General features: G+C 38.5%; 1 protein-coding gene across 17 annotated transcripts in view; it reads right to left on the reverse strand.

Annotated features, from left to right (window-relative positions):
* The window catches only part of USP45 (ubiquitin specific peptidase 45), a 104,230-nt gene that overhangs the window by 17,377 nt on the left and 66,272 nt on the right, over window positions 1–20,581 (reverse strand). For 9 of the 17 annotated variants that reach the window (XM_043542689.1, XM_043542693.1, XM_043542684.1 and 6 more), the window contains 6 exons: window positions 18,098–18,179; window positions 14,192–14,298; window positions 11,097–11,153; window positions 9,590–9,736; window positions 6,787–7,471; window positions 3,884–3,981 (listed from right to left, as the gene is read on the reverse strand). In XM_043542689.1, coding sequence (XP_043398624.1) covers window positions 3,884–3,981; window positions 6,787–7,471; window positions 9,590–9,736; window positions 11,097–11,153; window positions 14,192–14,298; window positions 18,098–18,179 — 1,176 coding nt within the window. Of the gene's footprint in view, window positions 1–3,883; window positions 3,982–6,786; window positions 7,472–9,589; window positions 9,737–11,096; window positions 11,154–14,191; window positions 14,299–18,097; window positions 18,180–20,581 lie in introns of those variants that run through there. The other 8 variants (XM_043542692.1, XM_027829389.3, XM_007067158.4 and 5 more) reach the window with 2 other exon arrangements.

Below are 20,581 nucleotides of genomic sequence, written 5' to 3' on the forward strand. Positions count from 1 at the left end.
TCAGGGGAAAAAGAGGTTTAGTTTACAGATGGTAGTTTATATCATGAGAACTCTAAGCCATATAGGGGATATGCTGCTGTACAAATTGATGGGGAAACTATTTCTGGTTCTAAGAGTATGACTTCAGCTCAGGGAGCAGAGGTCAGAGCTCTTAGCAATCTGCTTAAACAGAAAAATGATGTTGCAGACTGTCTGTATGGATTCAGACTTTGCGGTACAAGGACTGTTATACTGGATTGGGATTTGGAAAAATAATAATTGGGAAACAGCGGAGGGGGAAAATTTGATACAAAAGGAGAATTGGAAATCTATCTATGATTGGTTGAAAAAACACTCAGGAAAATTAAGAGTAAGACATATTAAAGGTCATCAACAGTGAGAAGGGAATGAAAAATATTGGAATGATAAAGTGGATGCTTTAGCTAAATTAGCAGCAAAGGAACCAAAGGAGTTATGGTAGTTACTAGAGCTCAAGCCATAAAACAGGACGTTAAACCTGAGGAAAGATGGGGAAACTGGAATATACAAGGTGGATATGCAGTGAATAAGAAAACAGGAGAGGTAAAGTGGCTACCTGACAAACTTAAAAAAGACGTGATTATTAACCCGTGTCACTCTATGGCCCACCAAGGAATAGAGAATACTCTCTTTAAGGTAAAACAAATTGGAATATGGCCTAAGATGTGAGAGGACGTAGAAAACTTCGTTAAAACCTGCATAAGGTGTGCAGTAGACAGGAACAGACCACCGAATTCGGGATCCTTGTTGCACCAAAGAACTGTGGGACCATGGAGTAGAATACAGGTGATTATATTGATAAATTGCCTAAGACCCAAAGGGGGAATCAGTATTCATTAGTGATAATAGATTCCTTTTCTGGATGGGTGGAGGCGATTCCCACCAGAAATCATACTGCAGAGACTACTGTCAAAAAGCTGTGGGAAGCAGTGTTTAGTAGATCTGGAACTCCAAAAGCAACTGATTCAGATTATCACTTCTACTACAAAATGTGGTCTATTAAAAGTTTATTAAAAGCTTTAGGACTAAAGCAACAACTACATATCCTCTACCATTCTCAATCGTCAGGGACAGTAGAAAGGATTAATCAAACTATTAAACAAGCTCTATGCAAAGTAGTGCAAGAAACTGGCAAAGATTGGGATGATAAATTGACAATGATGTTGGCGGCCATCTGAACTAGTGATTGATTGGGTACTGTCTAACAGCCTTATCAAATTTTCTTTGGAAGGCCTATGAGATTGTGGAGCCCTTTACTGTACCCAGAAGAAGAAGAGGAGGTATCAGTTACCCAATGGGTAAGGGAGTTACCGACAGAACTTAAGAAAATGGAATTTAACCTGACTGATGCCATTGAAAAAGCAAGAGACTATGTGGATTCTCGTGTAGCTCAGGACAGTAAATTATGGAAAATCGGAGATAGAGTAATGTATTTGAAATTAATATAGAAAAATCGTGTCCTGGAGTCTAGATGGGTTGGACCATTTTCCATCATAAATAAAATGTCACCTACTGTAGTGCAGATTAACAAGGGGGAAAAGGGAAAGTGGGACCACACATCACAATTAAGGTTATGGCCTATCGATTAAATAATGTTCCTTTCTTTTTCTTTTAGTTTATTTTACAGAGGAAAAGGAATGCCCAATTGCACCGGAGATTATCCTGTATGGCCCTTGGATTTGTAGCGTGGATACGGTGCTCTAATTTTTGTAACTGGTTTATTGCTTATGCTTGCTTTGCTTTGCATTGTGTGCTTAGTAGAAGAATTGTGTTGTGTGCGTTACAGTTTAGGAAGAAAAAAAAATAATACTGGCGCCCGAGCGAAGATAGAAGAGGTTAGTGTAAGTATTTAGAATAATATGGCTAGAAGCATCAGCCATGGCTTCACTATTGAGGATCTTCATAATTCAAAAAGGGTGGAAATATGGTTTTTGGCTTTTATGTTTTTTTGAATATTTGGGGAAATTTAGGGGTACATGGATGTACATATGGGAACACCTCTAAGATGGAGGTATGGATCAAAGGGAATAATACATTCAACTATTCATGGGACATAATGGGAAAAACAGGACCAAACAAAACCAATGTAAAGAAAAACCTTTTGAGGTAAAATCTGAAATATGGTGGGAAAATGGCAAAAATGTGACATGGGAATATCTAAAGCCAAAAGATTTGGAAGAGCAATAGAGATATTTGTACATACTAAGGGAGGGAAGGTCACCTAAGGTTTAGATTTAGTTATGACGAGAACAATCTGAATATGAGTACTCTGAACTGTACCTTTTGGAGTTTGGGATTTGATGATGTAGTCACCCTTGATGTGACTAATGAACAAGAATTGGCTAATACTCATGTGGGATAGAATGAGTCAATGGCTTTTAAATTATAGGAATATGGCGTAATGCCAAATCTTTCCATAATAATAAGATTGAGCTGCTTTAGGAAAAGTAATGGGGGAATATATTTTCGGGGATATGGTTGGTTTTTTGCATTTATCAATCAGATACTAGTAAACAAGATTGCACCAAGAATCATGGCAGACGAGCCCCCATATAGGAGGGGAGAAGTAATCGAAGCCCCAACTATTGTGGATCAAACAATCTGGTTGGAAGGAGTGCAAGTAAACATAAGTGCACAACATCCAGAGTGTATGCCATGTGCCTTGCATCTATTACAAGTGCAGCAACAACAATAGGGAGATGGGACTATACGAAATAAGAGAGGTATAGGGGAATATATTGTAGGTAATATTGGTGCTGGAGCTGGAGTTTTAAACTCATTTGATATTGAGACATTACAAGGGAAAATGTCAGCTTTGGGTAAGATTTTGGGTCTATACAGACAGATGTGACACAAAATATTGGTGCATTATCGGAACAAGGAATAAGAAATGTGTAACTCCAGTTGAAACAAGCCCAAGCCTGAAAATGTCTCTAAATGTAAATCTGTTTGGTGTGTCTGAGACTGACAATAAAGCTACTAGCAATATGATGTGTACAGATGCAAACTTATGGCATACAATACACAGAGAGAATGGTTAATCTGTTAAGTAATGGGCAATGGCCTTTTGAGTGGTTCAAAGATCCTCATATATGGAATCAACAAATTGCAAAATGGAAGAAATATATGAAGTTTAATTGGGATCAAGCCACTCTGAGGGGAGACTGGAAAAGCAGAATGCTGTTACAAAACACAGGGAAGCAAAGAAAAGCACCAATGGCCTGGGTGTTGCAAAAATTATTAAAGAAGCGTTATGGTCATCCTGTAGGGAGACCTCTATTGCGGGTCTAACATTTCCGAAACAAAATTTTGGGGATTTGCAAGAAATTTTGATAAAATTTGGTTTTGTTCCAATTTGTAATGAAACCAATTCCAAAATACCAATATTTCTCAAGAACTGAGAATCCTGAGTTTTGGCCAGCTCTGCCTCCCCTTAACCTAGTTTCCATCTTTCACACCTGGGGCTTCCCCAACATCTCCAACCTGGCTCTTCCTGTATTCTACAGAAGGAAGTGAGGCATCTCCCAAAATTGTCTCCCCCATTCACTGACTGAACCAACATAGCCCAAGTGGGGTCTGAATTAATAGGATTAGCAGCTAGTGCTCAAACCCACAGCCCCATGCTGCAGACTGCTGTCTCTCTTCAGTAGTCATTTAGCATGGCCAGAATAACATGGCAGTAGCCAGCAGGTTGCTGTCACTGTACTTACTTTCTTAAATAAGAGAAAAAACCAGCAGTCCTACAAAAAACCCTTAGCATACCCCTGTGTGAAAACCCCTTCTGTACATCTCTACTAGGTACAGACAGTCTGTTACAAGTTCTTTCAATAAGTGAATTTAAAAGAACAGATTTTTTTACTTTTACCTGATGGAATCTTTTCAGATGGAGAACAAGAATGGCAGGAACCGCAGAAATCAGCAGTTGCTTCCGGGCATTAGTGTATAAGCCTTCGGTTTTCTTTTCTGTAGAGCACATAGTATAAGAATTATAAAACAATCCCGTAATTTATAAAGATTGAAGTGATCACACAGAATAGTTAAAACAATTGAAAGGCACATGCACAGAGAGAAATCTAGTTTCTAATGTTCTTTTCTTAATCAGTTCAACATGTTTCACTGTTTACACCCAGCAAAAATACTTTCTGTATGTGATACTCACTTAGTGAATTCAGGAACACACCACCAAGAAACAACAAGTGGAATTTTTGGTGGGAATGGCAGTGAAAGGAAGAACATTTTCTGTTTTGTATTATCTTAACACATGACCCTACCCACTCTTGGCCACTATTATGATCTCTCATCACACAAGTTAGCACAAGAAACAGCATTCCCCCCTGTTCTATAGCTCAGCAATCAATGGCTCAGACACTTGCTCAGAAGAAACACTGACACTTCAGTGGTAAAAGCTGAGCATTTTAAAACTGGTCTTGAATTTGGTTCTTGTATTCATAAATACTGGTGTTGACAAGACTAAGGTTCTGATTCTACAGAGCGATCAAAATGGTTGGACCCTTATGTGCCTATTCAGCAGGATGCTGGGAGGGACAAAGTCCACATATACAAGTCTGAGTTTATAATCTGAGATACTGCTGCACAGAACTGCAGATAAAATAAAAATAATTGCATCCTTTTTGTATCAATATCTATTTATGTAAAGCTTGTTTACAATTACAAAGCATCATTACTGAAGATGTAATTGCTGATTATTACAGTAAAGTACATCAAGTTATATTTGTATTTCACTGTATTATGTTGTAGTAAAAGACTGCATTATAATGGAGTAAATTGATGTATTGTTTAAAAATTTCCTGCTATGTACAGTAAACACAGGAGCAAGAATATTTGTTTGAGAGGTCACCAAGTCTAGCCCCCTACACTGAGGCAGGTGGAAGTAAACCAACACCATTCCTGACAGGGGTTTGTCTAACCCATTCTTAAAAATGTCCAACAACAGGGATGCCACAACTTCTCTTGGAAACCTATTCCAGTGCTTACAAACCTTATAGGTAAAAAGTTTTTCCCAATATCTAACCTAAATCTCCCTGCTGCAGATTGAGCCCATTACTTCTTGTCCTACATAAAGCTGACATGGAGAACAATTGACCACAGTCCTCTTTATAATAGCCATTAAAATATTTAAAGACTTATCAGGTTCCTTCCCAGTCTTCTTTGCTCAAGACTAAATATGCCCAAGTTTTTTTGTTTTTTTTTTGTTTGTTTTTTTAAAAATACCTTTCCCTATAGGTCAGTTTTTCTAAACCTATTATTATTTTTTGTTGTTCTCTAGACTCTCTTCAATTTATTTATATCTTTCTTGAAGCGCGGTGCCCAGAACTGGCCACAGTACTCCAGCTGAGGCCTCTCCAGTGCCAACCAGAACACGTCTTCGTAACACGATGCTGGTTTTCCGCTTCCCTCTGCCTGGCTCACTGCTCTGCCTCTAATTTTTGGTGCTCACGCTCTCTCTCTCTCTGTTTGGCTTCCCATTTTTGGTGTTCCTGTGCTGCTCTCTCAGCCTCCTGTTTTAGGCCTTTTTGCTCTTTTTCCAATTTAGCCAGCTCTAACTTTGAGGTTGCTTCGTTGATCCTCAATTTAAACTTCCTTTGTTCTATTTTCTCACCCAAAATAAACAAACAAACAGAAAATAACAAACTGTAGCCTTCCCTTGATTGATCCCAATCTTCTCACTTGAGAATCGCTTAAAACTATTTTAATCAGTCCTGAAAGTGTAAATCACACTTAAAATAGCAAGCTGTGTGAAGATCCTGTTTGTTTACACCAATCTGGGGTGCAATCAACACCAGTGAGAGGTTGTGTAACCGCCTAGCCAGTAACCCAGAGTGCCTTAAATGCCCTGCTGCTGTGGTTCACTGCCCGGCAGGGATGCTGGAACAATTTGTATAGTGGGGGTGCTGAGAGCCACTGAACCAAACTGTAAACCCTGGATACGATGGAAACTACTTCAAGCAAGCGGTGCAGCAACACCGCCAGCACCGATGTTGAAGGCCAACAAAAGCCAGGATACAGGCCAGTACTGAGCGTCTGTGCGCTGTGCAGCACTGGTTCAGTGCTCTGACCCCAGCAGCCTGCCTACAGCACGACAGTTTCACCCTGAGCTCCAACACAACGAGCAGATGGTAACCCAGGCTGGTGGAGACCAGGGTGAAACGGTCGTGCTGTAGGCAGGCTGCTGGGGTCAGAGCACTGAACCAGAGCTCCATAGCACACAGACACTCAGTGCTGGCTTGTACGCTGGCTGTTGGTATCTGGGCAGTGAACCACAGCAGCAGGCCATTTAAGGCACTGGGGGTTACCGGGCAGGCTCTGACACCACCTCTCTCTGGTCTGGACTGCACCCCGAAATGTCAGTCTTACATATGACAGTCTGTTAATATACCCAGAATGATATTAGCCTTTTCCTTAACCCCTAGATCCTTTTCAGCAGCACTACTGCCGAGCCAGTTATTCCCCATTTGGTCGTTGTGCACTTGTTTTTTTTCCTTCCTAAGTGAAGCATTTTACACTTTTTATTGAATTTTATCTTCTTGATTTCAGACTAATTTTACAATGTTCAAGATTGTTTTGAATTCTAATCCTGACCAAAGTGCTAGCAACCCCGCCCCACTTGGTGTCATCCACAATTTTATAAGCATACTCTCCACTCCATTATCCAAGTCACTGCATAATACTGGACGCAGGGCAGACCCCTGAGTGTGTTAAAAGAGAGTTGTTTAAATGAATAACACATACACAACATTAGCACATTACCTGTGGTGTGAGTTTTCTTTTGATACTTCTGTTTCCTTTCTGTACAATTCTCACATAAAAGCTTGTTGTTCCCCATTAAAAGCTCCACGGATGTAAACTGGTAGAGGCAGGACTGAACAGAACATTCTTTAGAGCTAGTTATATAACTTTGAGAAAGGGTCTGAAAAGCATTTTGAGGGCTTTGGGACAAAGGGGACTTTTCCACTGAAAACACTGAATTGTTTGACAGACTTAATGATGGATCCTCACTGATGGGTTCTTCGCTTTCGTTTACAATACTGTTGAAGCTAAGCTTGGCTATGGCACTGGTGATCATCTCATTATTACTGTCACTTGGTTTGCTGTGTGGCAGTCTAATGTTTACTAAGTGGTTAAGCCCGTCAACATGTAAACCAGATGCGTTACTGGATCTACCAGTAACTTCTTGCTTAGCAGCACTTTCACCTTCTGAGGCTTCGCTGTCTGCATCAACGCTACTTTCAGAACGGCTGACTTCTTTTTCACTGCCTTCAGTCTGACTTCCATTTGCTGTGGATTCAGTAGCTGCATTTATGGCCTCAGAATACAAAACTCCAGAACCACCTTCTACTTCAAGCTTTCTTTTTTCATGCATGATAACTGGACTTCTCTCCTCCTCCCCAGAGGAAGATTTCCTGGCAAGACTTCTTTCATGATTTAACTGATTCTGGAAATTGCCACAATATTATTTCAAAGGGGCATGGGAGAGAAATAGAAAAAATATACCAGTGAATCGAAAGAGAGTCAGATATCATTAAGTAGCAGTAAATACAACTTATGACAGACACTTTCAAAACACAATAAAACCCAATATTTTGATTTATCATCCAGCTATACAATTATTATTAATTAATTAGTTTGTATTGTGTTAGCACCTAGGCGCCCCATTCATGGATCAGGACCCCACTGTGCTAGACACTGTACAAACAAAAACACAAAACAAAACAGTCCCCTGCCTCGAAGACCTTATAATGTATAGACATGATCTCCTAAATTCTTTAGATAATCTCGTGCTTAAATGTAGATCCGTACACGGGGCAGAAAGAGATGTTACATAATTAGTGAGATCAACATTTCCTGAGACCAATCATATCAAATTTGTGACACTATAGCTTCAGCTGTGGATGGTAATGACTCTACATTCTTCTCGTAAACTTGGACTGTTGGTTTAGTTGGACTGATTATACATTTTGCTGCCAACAAAGAAAGAAATAGCACTCCCAGATTTCTAATCATTTAAATTTTCATGGGATCTAGGCTGTCTTGTTCATACAAGAATTCTGATTTAAGATTTTGAAATATATTGAATTTTATTTAAAACTGAGAAATTCTATTATATTAAAAAATCTTTGATAAAAATGAACAAGAAAAAGATACCAAAAAAGATCTTTTCAACCAACTTTTTATTACTTCAAAATTAGTAAAAGGATTCACAAGCTTTCTCCAGCTAGTACCAGTACGTGTGCTTCTTCCCTTACTCTCACAGCCATGCAGACAACTGTCTCCAGCCAAACTACAGCAACAACAGAGGTGTGGACTACACGCTCTCTCATGAGCTTCATATTAGTGTAGAGCGAATGGCAAAAGCATAAGGATTTCTGAATCACAGAACCACACAAATTAGAGATGGGACAGATTTATTAGGTCATTTTTTCTATAACTGGGAAAACAAAGTTGCTTCCTACAATCTATTAGAGAGTTTTGTCTAGCCTAGACTTGGAATACTAATTTCAAATGAATCCTGTATTTAAAAAAAGTATTAAAAATCAGATTTATAGTTTGATTCATAATTCACTGACTAAAACCACCTGCAGAGTTTTATGCTTCTGTCAATTTTATTAATAGTTTCATATACATTCAGGAATTAAGTCATGTCAGCATTGGTATTCTGGCATATTCTAATAATCTGCTGGACCCTACATACAATAAGGCGGCTTACAAAAAGCATATTCTAAATGGAGAACATTAATACCAATCCAAATCCTCTGTCACATATTATTAGCAATAATGCATATACACAACATGGATTACAGATTTCCTTTCCTCTGCAGAGCTCTGAAAATTTTTAAAAAGAAAATGCTTTCTTGTGACATACTATAGAACAGAGCATGACATCGGAAAGAACTTCAGTGTTAATGATCATTTTTGTTAGTTTGGCAGATCTGCAGAATGTTGTGCCACCATCAAGGAGGACCATGTTAAGGGGCTGAACTGTGATTCCCAAGCCCTTGGGCAACTGGAGGCCGAGTGCATCAAAGAAGCCATGTTCTCAGTCTCCAGGGGGACTGTGTTGGCTGTACTACTCTTGTAGCACACCCTGCCAACTGATCCACCAAATGGCACCAATGCTGACTTGCCTGCTCTCTCTGCCAGCATTACCACGCCTGTGAGTTCTGCCAGAAGCAAACTTGGAGGATAGCAAGAGGTGGGAGGCCAACAAAACAAAGTCACATGAATTAAAAACTAATCTAGAGAAAAGATTTCACTTTTACAAACAAAGCCATATTTTCAAACCACATGGCATCCCGATCACTGATTTTTCATGCACATAATGTTCTATATATTTTTATAAATCTGTAATTTAGCTATTTAAAAATATGAACTTTAAAAATTCCAACATCTATAAATCTAGAAGTAAATATGCAGCAGATCAATTTGAAGTTGATTTTTTTAAGCCTCCCATTCACTGTAGAGTGTTAAGCACACTAGAATTCTACCTTGTTACCTGAAACATTCGAACAGGGTTTGAATATAAAGTTGGCCAGCAATGCCGTTACTTTCTTACCTTATCTTTTGTTAAAGAATGTCTCCTGGTGATTTTTGGTTGTTGATTATTTGGCGCAGTAATAGAAGAGCAGTTGAACTGACCAAGATCTGCCTCTTGTACATTTTTACATTTACTTGTCCTTCCCAAAGGCACGGGTTTTGAGACCTGAGAAATAAAATATTATGACTTAGGAAAGAAATTACATAAAACCCTGTTTTCCTTGTACCCATAAAATAACAAAATGCAAGTTTCTTAGTTGTTTGCAGTGTTGTAGCCATGTTGGTTCCATGATATGAGAGCTCTCTCTCAGTTTCTTAGTTGCAATTTTTGAAAAGTACTAGTCTAAATAAAGCCACATTCTTTGGTTAATTGGCCTCTGACTTGTGATACACAACTGCTTTCTAAGTTTATAGAACATAACCCACTATACAGACATATTTGAAGGACCACCTGAGATCCACAAGAGGTGGGAATTAAATAGTGATCTACATCTACACACACACACACACAGGGCCTGAATCAGTCCTGGGAAAACTGCAGTGACACCCAAGGGCCTGCAGATATAAAAATGGGAACTTCCATTCCCAGGAAAACAATATGATCAAAGAGGCACCAATTCCACTCATTCTCAGTAATCCTCAAACACAAGTTAAAACTGTCTTTCCCTAGTAGAATCACTGGGCAGAGTGGTGGTGAAAAAACTGTCTATCTTCCCCACAGAGAGAATTCTCTTGGAAGACCACTGCCTTCACAGATGCAGAAGGGTGAAACTTGCAACTGGGGTCAAACAAACAAAATTAACAAATAATTGTGTTCCAGCCTCCAACCATCAGTTCCTTTTTTACTTAAGTTATTAAATGCTCTCACAAGCATACATGTGAATCTACAGGGGAGGAGCTAAGAAGGATACTTAAAAAACAAAAAACCCCGTCAAGACTTTCTTCCAATTAATGAAGAGAGCTTATAAAACTGTGCGCTAATCATTACATTCAAAATAATGATCTAAAATAAATTGGAACAATGATATTCACAGTGAACCAATTTTTACATTACCTCATCACTTTGGTAGCCTTCAGTGAGAGTTGCAGGTAAATCTTTGAGCATTTAAATACTACTGTAGTCATTTCTTTAGATATAGAAAGCAACAGATTGGGAACTGACTTTTCAAAAGCTTCTAAGTACCCTGAAATTGGTTTGCATTTAGTCTAATTTAACAATAATCTGTTTGAACGTGTATGGGTATATGTACACAAAGTATTATAAAACTAAACTCAAAAAAAAACATATGACTGTTTATGAATTGTTCTACATTTAGGCTAATTTAATATGATACAGACACACTGTACATATTTTATTTATATACATATACAAATTACATAATCATATATTACACACACACTCTAAGGTTATAAATCAAAACAATGTGTATCTATACTTTTCTATACACACATTTTTATACAGATGTGTAAAAACATACTCCAGCAGAAGCTGTGATTATTTATTAAATATGTGATTTGTTTCTTACCCTCTCCTCTATTATAGGAAGTGAAAGATCAATGAAAGGTTCCTTTACTGTGGAAATCTTGGAGGAAAAGACAATTAAATACAAAGAACTGTATTAGAGTTCTAGCATGAATTTTCCATGTTTCTATTATAGTAGAAACAAAACTATACAAAAGCTAATTGTCAGGTGCAAGATCTTTTTAATTAGAATGAAGAACTTTCTACAAACATAGTGCTAAATATTTACTTAAAACTAACTGTGATTTTATTTTCTTTTTGCGAATACAGACTAACACAGCTGTTACTCTGAAACCTGTTATTTTATTTTGGGTCAGTAAGTATTAGAGAATGTGATGTCAAATTTCAGTGTATAAAAACACTGAACAAAGTCATATCCCTGGGATCCATACTCAGAAAAGAACTTCCCTCCCGACTCAAAGAGCGTCATAAGAACAGCCCTACTGGGTCAGCCCAATGGTCCATCCAACCCAAGCCACTATCTTCTGACAGCGTCTGGTGCCAGATGCTCCAGAGGGAACGAACAGAACAGGGCAATTATCAAGTGATCCATCTCGTCGTTCGGTCCTACAGGCTTAAGGATACCCAGAGCTTGGGGGTTGCATCCTTGACCATCCTGGCTAATAGCCATTGATGGACCTATCCTCCATGTCAGTTGCCTCTAAGTATTCCCTTACCTGCACAGGCTCTCTAAGGGTTTAGCAATATATGAGAGGGCAGGAGGTAAGCAGGGGAGATGCATCTTGTCTCCATCCCAGAACCCAGAGCCAACTGAAAAGATAGGGAAACCCTTTGACAGGGAAGTCCCAGAGGCAGATGCTGGATGGGGAGTCACTAGCAGCACGGCTTGAACAACATGGCACAAGGGAACAGGCAGTGAGCCAAAGGAATCACGTGATAGCTGAGATCTATGCAGATGTTGAAGGACATGTGGTGTTTGTGGTTGGATTACCAATTTCTTCTGCAGGACGAGGGTGAAAACCCAATGGAAAACTGCAGAGTAAACTCTCTGAAGGGAAACTTGGAATCTTTTGACCCTATGCAGAAATGTTTGAACTTTTGCACTGTTCATGAATGCAATTATTGTTGAGTAAATGACAATTATATCAAGTGGGTAAAATGACAGGATTCTGCCTAATCATATCTGAAGTGATGTACCCCCAAATGGGTTAAATCATGTAACTGGTTCATTCACAAAAGCTAAAAAGCAAATTTCTTGGGTCATGCATCTATACTTAGAGTGGTACTAGTAGTTAAATTAAAGCCAATCCATGGAAAATGTTAATAGGGTGTTTAAAAATACCCTCTTTTATTCCAAAATTATGTTTTGCTTCCTCAAAACCATAATAAAAATATATGCTAGAATTAGAGAGAGTTGGACTTTATCTACATATGCAGTGTAGTTGTAGCTGTGTCAGTCCCAGGATATTTGAGAGACGAGGTAGTTGAGGTAATATCTTTTACTGGACCAACTTCTGTTGGTGAGAGAGACAAGCTTTCAAGCTACACAGAGCTCTTCTTCAGGCTCTGTGTAGTTCAAAAGCTTGTCTCTCTCTCACCAACAGAAGCTGGTCCAGTAAAAGATATTACGTCACCCAACTTTATCTACATTTTCTTTTCATGCCCTCTTCCAGGCTGACCTTATGCCTGGAATATCCTGCCAAAACCTGTTTACTAAGCTCCCTTTCTCGCCACATTCAAATCCCTTCTAAAAAAAAAAAAAATTTACTACCTTGCTTATGAGAAGTTAGTGGAAGGTAAACAAACAAAAAATACCAAGATGTATATACAGCTCACTGACTAACCATGTTCTCTTATTACTGTCATCCTTGCCATTCCTTTCCCCTTGTATGTTTATGACCCTCACTTGTGGGTGTTATATTAAATTTAGCTAGGAAAACATTTTTACTTGTTTTGTGATGCACCCAACGTATTTCTGGATGCTAGAAAAATAAATAATCAGGATTAGAACTGTCCTAGCACTGCAAGTTTAAATTTAAGGGGTGTTTGTTTGTTTACATGTTTATTTTTGGGGGTCAGCAGAATTTTAGCAAGGCTTCTGTGGAGATGGATTTTGCAAGAACCAGTGCTAGACAAAAAATCCCCACCAACGCTGATAAAGGAAACGGAGCTGGAACCTTGTTTTAATGTGGTTGTAGCCAGCAAATTCCTGATTCCTGTGCAGACTAAGCAACAGTAATATGGTACACATAACTTCTAACCTTTCTAAGTTGTACGCAGATGAATTTCTTCACTGATACCAGTGACATATTAAAAATATACTCTGCACATTACACAAGGGGAAGATTACCAGGCACTGCAGAACTGTGATTAATTATTCAGACTGAAAGGGTTTATTATATGTCTATAACATGAAATATAATATTGTAAACCAAATATAAATGCAACATTCAATAATTCATGAAAATGTATCAAAATAATAATTTTTTTCATCCTTTTAACACTAAAGAAAATACTAGCAATTATGGAAATTGCTTATTTTTGATAAAATGTTGATCAATACTAAGTTACTAAAGTTATACATTGTTTAATACAAATATCAAGTTAACTACTAAAAGTATTTCAAGAAGAGACCATTTAGATCAATATAATTCCATAATCTGATTAAATATATTTTCCCACTCTCAGTAATCAAATCAACATTTCCCAAAGTGTGGTCCATGTCCCAAAGAACTAGCCGTGGGGGCAAGAAAAATGGATACATTAAGACGGAGGAGAACTTTAAAAACACATAACAGAGTTGTGGGGGCAGGGAGGGTGGACTCGTTTCATTTTCCTGAAGAGAGGATCAGCTTTCAAAAATCTGGGAAACGCTGCATTAAATACATGATCAGTATTTCCCAAACTATTATAGAATTTGGAGCCTCCAGCCCAAGATTAGCTAGACACAAACAAATCACAGCATTTAAATCTTTTCTAAATCATATGACTCCTTTGTGTGAGTGGAGAGGATAATATTTTAAGGACAAAATAGTCCTTTTTAATAAGAACCCTTCAATAAAATCCTTTTACAAATAAATAGTATACAATTGACAATACAATTCTATTCCACATTGAGCTGAATTCCAAAATACCTACATTTTCACATTCCTCACACATGACAGTGCTAGTCAATTCACCAACAAAGATCCTATCTATGAAGTTCATCTTCACACCCTCTCTTCCATATGCTGAAAAAACATTACCTTTTTTAATGTGAAAAAACAGATCCAATGCCACTGTATAAGTACAATGTAATTCTTTCTATGGTTTATTCTGAAAACACATAGTACAATGTAGGAATACATTCAAAATATTTCCTAGCACTAATGAAATTAATTAAAGTAAATGAAATATTTTATTGAATATTTGTCAATACTTAGTAATAGAGAACTCAGTTTCTCCCTCCCCCTCCTTCTTCAGTAACAGAATAATGCTGCATCTCTTAAAAAGAGGCCTTTTTAAAAAGTTTTTTTTATTTTAATACACAATGCAAGTCATCAGTCCTGTTGATATAATATTCTATTACACTGTAGCAGGCATATAGGCAGAAGACTTGCTGGTTGATTTTCTAAACGACAAATAGCTTCTAAAAAATTGTACGGCTAATAACCAAAACCTGTTCAATATATTTGTAATACATTACCAAACTCAAATTACTACAGATTTGGCAAGGATTAACTTAATTTTTCAGAACAATTACAATACCTTTGGAATTTTAATGAAGCTAACTGTTCCTGTACACAGAAAGTTAAAGTATTATGTAAATAAAAGGCTCAGGTTTAGAAAATATTGCCCTGATTGAAATAATTAATTTTCTTGTTTTTGTGTTATTCTTAATACACTTACGATGTCAGCAACCTTGTGGCAATTTAATCAACAATGCATTTTAGGTGGTCTCTTCATGAGTGATGCAATGGTTGTGGCCTTAATGAAAGATCTGAAGATGCAGCAGAATATTTAACTAGAAGTAAAACTAAGTTTTACATGCCTTATATGATAGTGATTAACAAAAGAAAGCCTTTATTCTAGATACTGGAAACAGATTAGTACATAACACTTCGATACTTTACATGTGCACTAGGTGGCACCAGAATAACACGTAACAAAAGCCTTATAAAACCATCTTCAGTACTTCAGGGCAGTCAATTTTGAAAATTATATTTTAAAACTTATTTGAGTATAAGCTTTCGTGAGCTACAGCTCACTTCATCGGATGCATTCAGTGGAAAATACAGTGGGGAGATTTATATACATAGAGAACATGCAACAATGGGTGTTACCATACACACTGTAACGAGAGTGATCACTTAAGGTGAGCTATTACCAGCAGGAGAGCGGGGGGGGGGGGGGGGGACGGGGGGGGGGGGGGGGGACACCTTTTGTAGTGATAATCAAAGTGGGCCATTTCCAGCAGTTGACAAGAACATCTCAGGAACAATGTGGGGTGCGCGGGGGGGAGGGGGGAATAAACAGGGGGAAATATTTCCAACACACCTCTGAACAACATACTAACCCACAGAGACCTTCCTACCAAGACTACCAGAAGAAAGATTCTGGGTGGACTCCTCCTGAAGGTCGAAACAACAGACTGGACTTCTACAGAGAGTGCTTCCGCCGACGTGCACGGGCTGAAATTGTGGAAAAGCAGCATCACTTGCCCCATAACCTCAGCCGTGCAGAACACAAAGCCATCCACAGCCTCAGAAACAACTCTGACATCATAATCAAAAAGGCTGGCAAAGGAGGTGCTGTCGTCATCACGAATAGGTCAGAATATGAACAAATTCAGGCGCTAGGCAGCTCTCCAACACCACTTTCTTCAAGCCATTACCCTCTGATCCCACTGAGGGTTACCGAAAGAAATTACACCATTTGCTCAAGAAACTCCCTGAAAAAGCACAAGAACAAATCCGCATAGACACACCCCTGGAACACCGACCTGAGGTATTCTATCTGCTACCCAAGATCCATAAACCATGGAAATCCTGGACGCCCCATCATCTCAGGCATTGGCACCCTGACAACAGGATTGTCTGGCTATGTAGACTCCCTCCTCAGGCCCTACGCTACCAGCACTCCCAGCTACCTTCGAGACACCACTGACTTCCTGAGGAAACTACAATCCATCGGTGATCTTCCTGATAACACCATCCTGGCCACTATGGATGTAGAAGCCCTCTACACCAACATTCCACACAAAGATGGACTACAAGCCATCAAGAACACTATCCCCGATAATGTCACGGCAAACCTGGTGGCTGAACTTTGTGACTTTGTCCTTACCCATAACTATTTTACATTTGGGGACAATGTATACCTTCAGATCAGCGGCACTGCTATGGGTACCCGCATGGCCCCACAGTATGCCAACATTTTTATGGCTGACTTAGGGGACGAGAGCTGAGGAAGCGTTGTTCTAATGCCCCTACTCTACTTGCGCTATATTGATGACATCTTCATCATCTGGACCCATGGAAAAGAAGCCCTTGAGGAATTCCACCATGATTTCAACAATTTCCATCCCACCATCAACCTCAGCCTGGACCAGTCCACACAAGAGATCCACTTCCTGGACACTATGGTGCTAATAAGCAATGGTCACATAAACATCACCCTATACCGGAAACCTACTGACCGTTATTCCTACCTACATGCCTCCAGCTTTCATCCAGACCACACCACACGATCCATCGTCTACAGCCAAACTCTAAGATACAACCGCATTTGCTCCAACCCGAGACAGAGACAAACACCTACAAGATCTCTATCAAGCATTCTTACAACTACAATACCCACCAGGTGAAGTGAAGAAACAGATTGACAGAGCCAGAAGAGTACCCAGAAGTCACCTACTACAGGACAGGTCCAACAAAAAAAAATAACAGAACTCCACTAGCCGTCACCTTCAGCCCCCAACTAAAACCTCTCCAACGCATCATCAAAGATCTACAACCTATCCTGAAGGACGACCCATCACTCTCACAGATCTTGGGAGACAGGCCAGTCCTTGCTTACAGACAGCCCCCAACCTGAAGCAAATACACACCAGCAACCACACACCACACAACAAAAACACTAACCCAGGAACCTATCCTTGCAACAAAGCCCCTTGCCGACTATGTCCACATATCTATTCAGGGGACACCATCATAGGGCCTAATCACATCAGCCACACTATCAGAGGCTTGTTCACCTGCACATCTATCAATGTGATATATGCCATCATGTGCCAGCAATGCCCCTCTCCCATGTACATTGATCAAACTGGACAGTCGCTACAGAAAAGAATAAATGGACACAAATCAGACGTCAAGAATTATAACATTCAAAAACCAGTCGGAGAACACTTCAGTCTCTTTGGTCACTCGATTACAGACCTAAAAGTGGCAATTCTTCAACAAAAAGACTTCAAAAACAGACTCCAACGAGAGACTGCTGAATTGGAATTAATTTGCAAACTGGATACAATTAACTTAGGCTTGAATAGAGACTGGGAGTGGATGGGTCATTACACAAAGTAAAACTATTTCCCCATGTTTATTCCCTCCCCCCACCTCCCACTGTTCCTCACACGTTCTTGTCAACTGCTGGAAATGGCCCACCTTGATTAGGTCTCTTCCCCCACCCCATCCCACCCCGCTCTCCTCCTGGTAATAGCTCACCTTACGTGATCACTCTCGTTACAGTGTGTATGATAACACCCATTGTTTCATGTTCTCTATGTATATAAATCTCCCCACTGTATTTTCCACTGAATGCATCCGATGAAGTGAGCTATAGCTCACAAAAGCTTATGCTCATATAAATTTGTTAGTCTCTAAGGTGCCACAAGTACTCCTTTTCTTTTTGCGAATACAGACTAACACGGCTGCTACTCTGAAACCCATTTTAAAACTTGTACATTCAATTTTTTTTTTTTTGAAAAGAGTGATTCATTTGCTAAAAAGAACTAAAAAATAAATCACTATAAATAACAAGACAATATTGTATTAAATAACATACCTTTCACTTTTCTTTTAGTTTCCTCATCTGCAGTTTTAGTTGTTGGATTGTTGAATGCTTTTAAGATACCAGCTTGTATACGCTATCAATATAAACACAAATATTTAATAAGTATTTTCAGTGGGTGATAAGCACTCTAAAAACTGCCAAACTGTTAGAAACAAACACTTTTGGTTATTTCCAGAAAACTACATAAGTTTATATAACTCTAGGTTTAACTACGTCAAGCATTTTTCATCACAAAAAGGGCCAATTTAGGTATTTAGTGAATTTATCAAGAAATTGTGGATTGTGAAGTGAACATTGCTCGGAAAGAAAATAAAGTGATAATGGAGAAATTGCTTTGTAGTGCAGTGACTGACTGAAATATAAAGTGCGTAAAATTTGCTAAATATATTTAACCATGTTTCAATTACTCTATTTAGAGAGTAAATTTTATTTGCTAGCCAATACAACCTTTTAAAAACAATTATAATAACCAATCTAGTCATGCATCAATGTGTGTACAGAAAACTCCCATTAACCCATATAAGGATTATCTGAATGTACTGAAGAGAACGTAGAACCCTAAAAAAATATTTTTGGAGGAGGCTAACTGCATCTAAATAGCATCCAACAGAATCGTATTACCTGTACCTATAGCTTGCACATAAAAATAGCAAGTTTTGCCCACTTCTCAACAAAAAATTAACTGCAGTTAGCATAGTGAGGTCTCATATTACTAAGGTTTCAATATTTTTACAGAATATATAACTAACTTTTTCCCAGTATGCTGTGGAATAGCATAAATAATTAAACTAAACAATACTGTCAAATACAGGAACAGAGTACATTTTTGGATGCATTATCCATTTGTTCCTGTTTTTATTTTTCTCCCTTTTAAAAAGTACTTATTCACAGTCTTCAGTAATGTGTAATGGGTCTCCCATTCATTAGTGAAAAGTAGCAAAGTTCTACTGTATTATTATAATTTGTTAAATGGCACATGGAAGTCACAAACAGAACAATGTACAGTACCATTCCAGAAACAAGCTGTGATGCTACAAAAGTTTTGTATGTAATACATAGCAGACCTACTAACAAATAATCATCACTTTTACAACATAGTTCTAATGGGTAAAAATATATTAAAATTTGAGATGGTTGTAAGTTGTCATGTTCCACTCAAACCATATGTACTGGGAAATGCTATGACGAAGGATAACTTTTGAGGTTCAATTTCCAGGTCATCTATCTACCCACAGACTAGTCATACTTCTACCTTATGAGTATGTGACCTGGCTTGTGAATTAAGTCCGGACACCCCAAGCTCTGCTTTGTTCATCTTAAAGCCAACAATATACTAAAAGGACTAATCAATACGTAATTCACCAAGTTGAATACCATAAATGGGTTTAGGGCCATAAGCAACCTCTTTTGTTGGGATTAGTGCGTTGAACCATTTATTTAGGTCAAAGAAAGACATAGTCTTTGAATGGTCAGGGTGCTACTAACAATGGCAGCAGACATTAATCAATTAGCAGCAGGGTTCAGCTACTTCAAACCCTGGTGTGAAACAATCTCCAGCACACAGCGCTGGAAACAGCAGACAGTGTGTAATTTGGATTGTGGTATTGACAGACTTTTATTTTAAAGGTCCACTTTTATAGATTAATGTATTTTCAGAAGAATGCAGAAAAAAAATAAAAACAGGATTCCTAAGAACGCAATATTGTTTCAGAAAGCCCAGAAATTGGAGACAAAACCTCAAGGCGCTGTAGAAGAACTGTTTTATAGGATACAAAAACAAATTAAAAGCATAGTGAAAAGGTAATTTATGTAGCACTATAAAAGCATTTTGAGATTGCACTCACCTATTTGAATACAGTATGTATATTTTAAAGGACCAAATAGCTTTGATTGAAAAAATTAATTGGGATTTGTAAGAGAAGTGCCAATTAGACTGCTCAACTGAACAGACGGTTTATCACAGGTACACTGAAGTGGTTAGCTGCTATTTTATCAGGGCTGTTACCGAAACTTTACACTCAAAAGCAAACATTTAAAAGCAGCATGAAAGAGGAAGGTTAGTGGCTATAATCATTTCTAAAGGATTCTGGTGGCAGACATATTGCTGTAGGCTTTCTTCAATCAAAAAACACATGGTAGTGACACTCCATAACAATAGCACGATTAACAGCTGTGCAGTTCCCATGACAGACAATGCTGCTACTGCTTGTATCTGACTGGCACAACTGTCATTGCTCACAAGATTGAATAGATCCACAGATCTGACATTCTCAGTTTGTCATACCATTTATAGACCCGAAAAAGAAAGGGGAGAAAAAAAGAGCTTTTACTAGTAATGTCCCTTACTGCACAGCCTGAGGCGATAAAGTCACTGTTAATAGTAATGCACCATTACGGAAAAACAGGGGTTTAATTGCTGTAAAAGGTGGGACCAACCTTTACTTACCCAATAACAGAGATGGCAGAAATACTGTA

Source organism: Chelonia mydas, chromosome 3 (assembly GCF_015237465.2).
Source record: "Chelonia mydas isolate rCheMyd1 chromosome 3, rCheMyd1.pri.v2, whole genome shotgun sequence".
Taxonomy (NCBI): Eukaryota; Metazoa; Chordata; order Testudines; family Cheloniidae; genus Chelonia; species Chelonia mydas.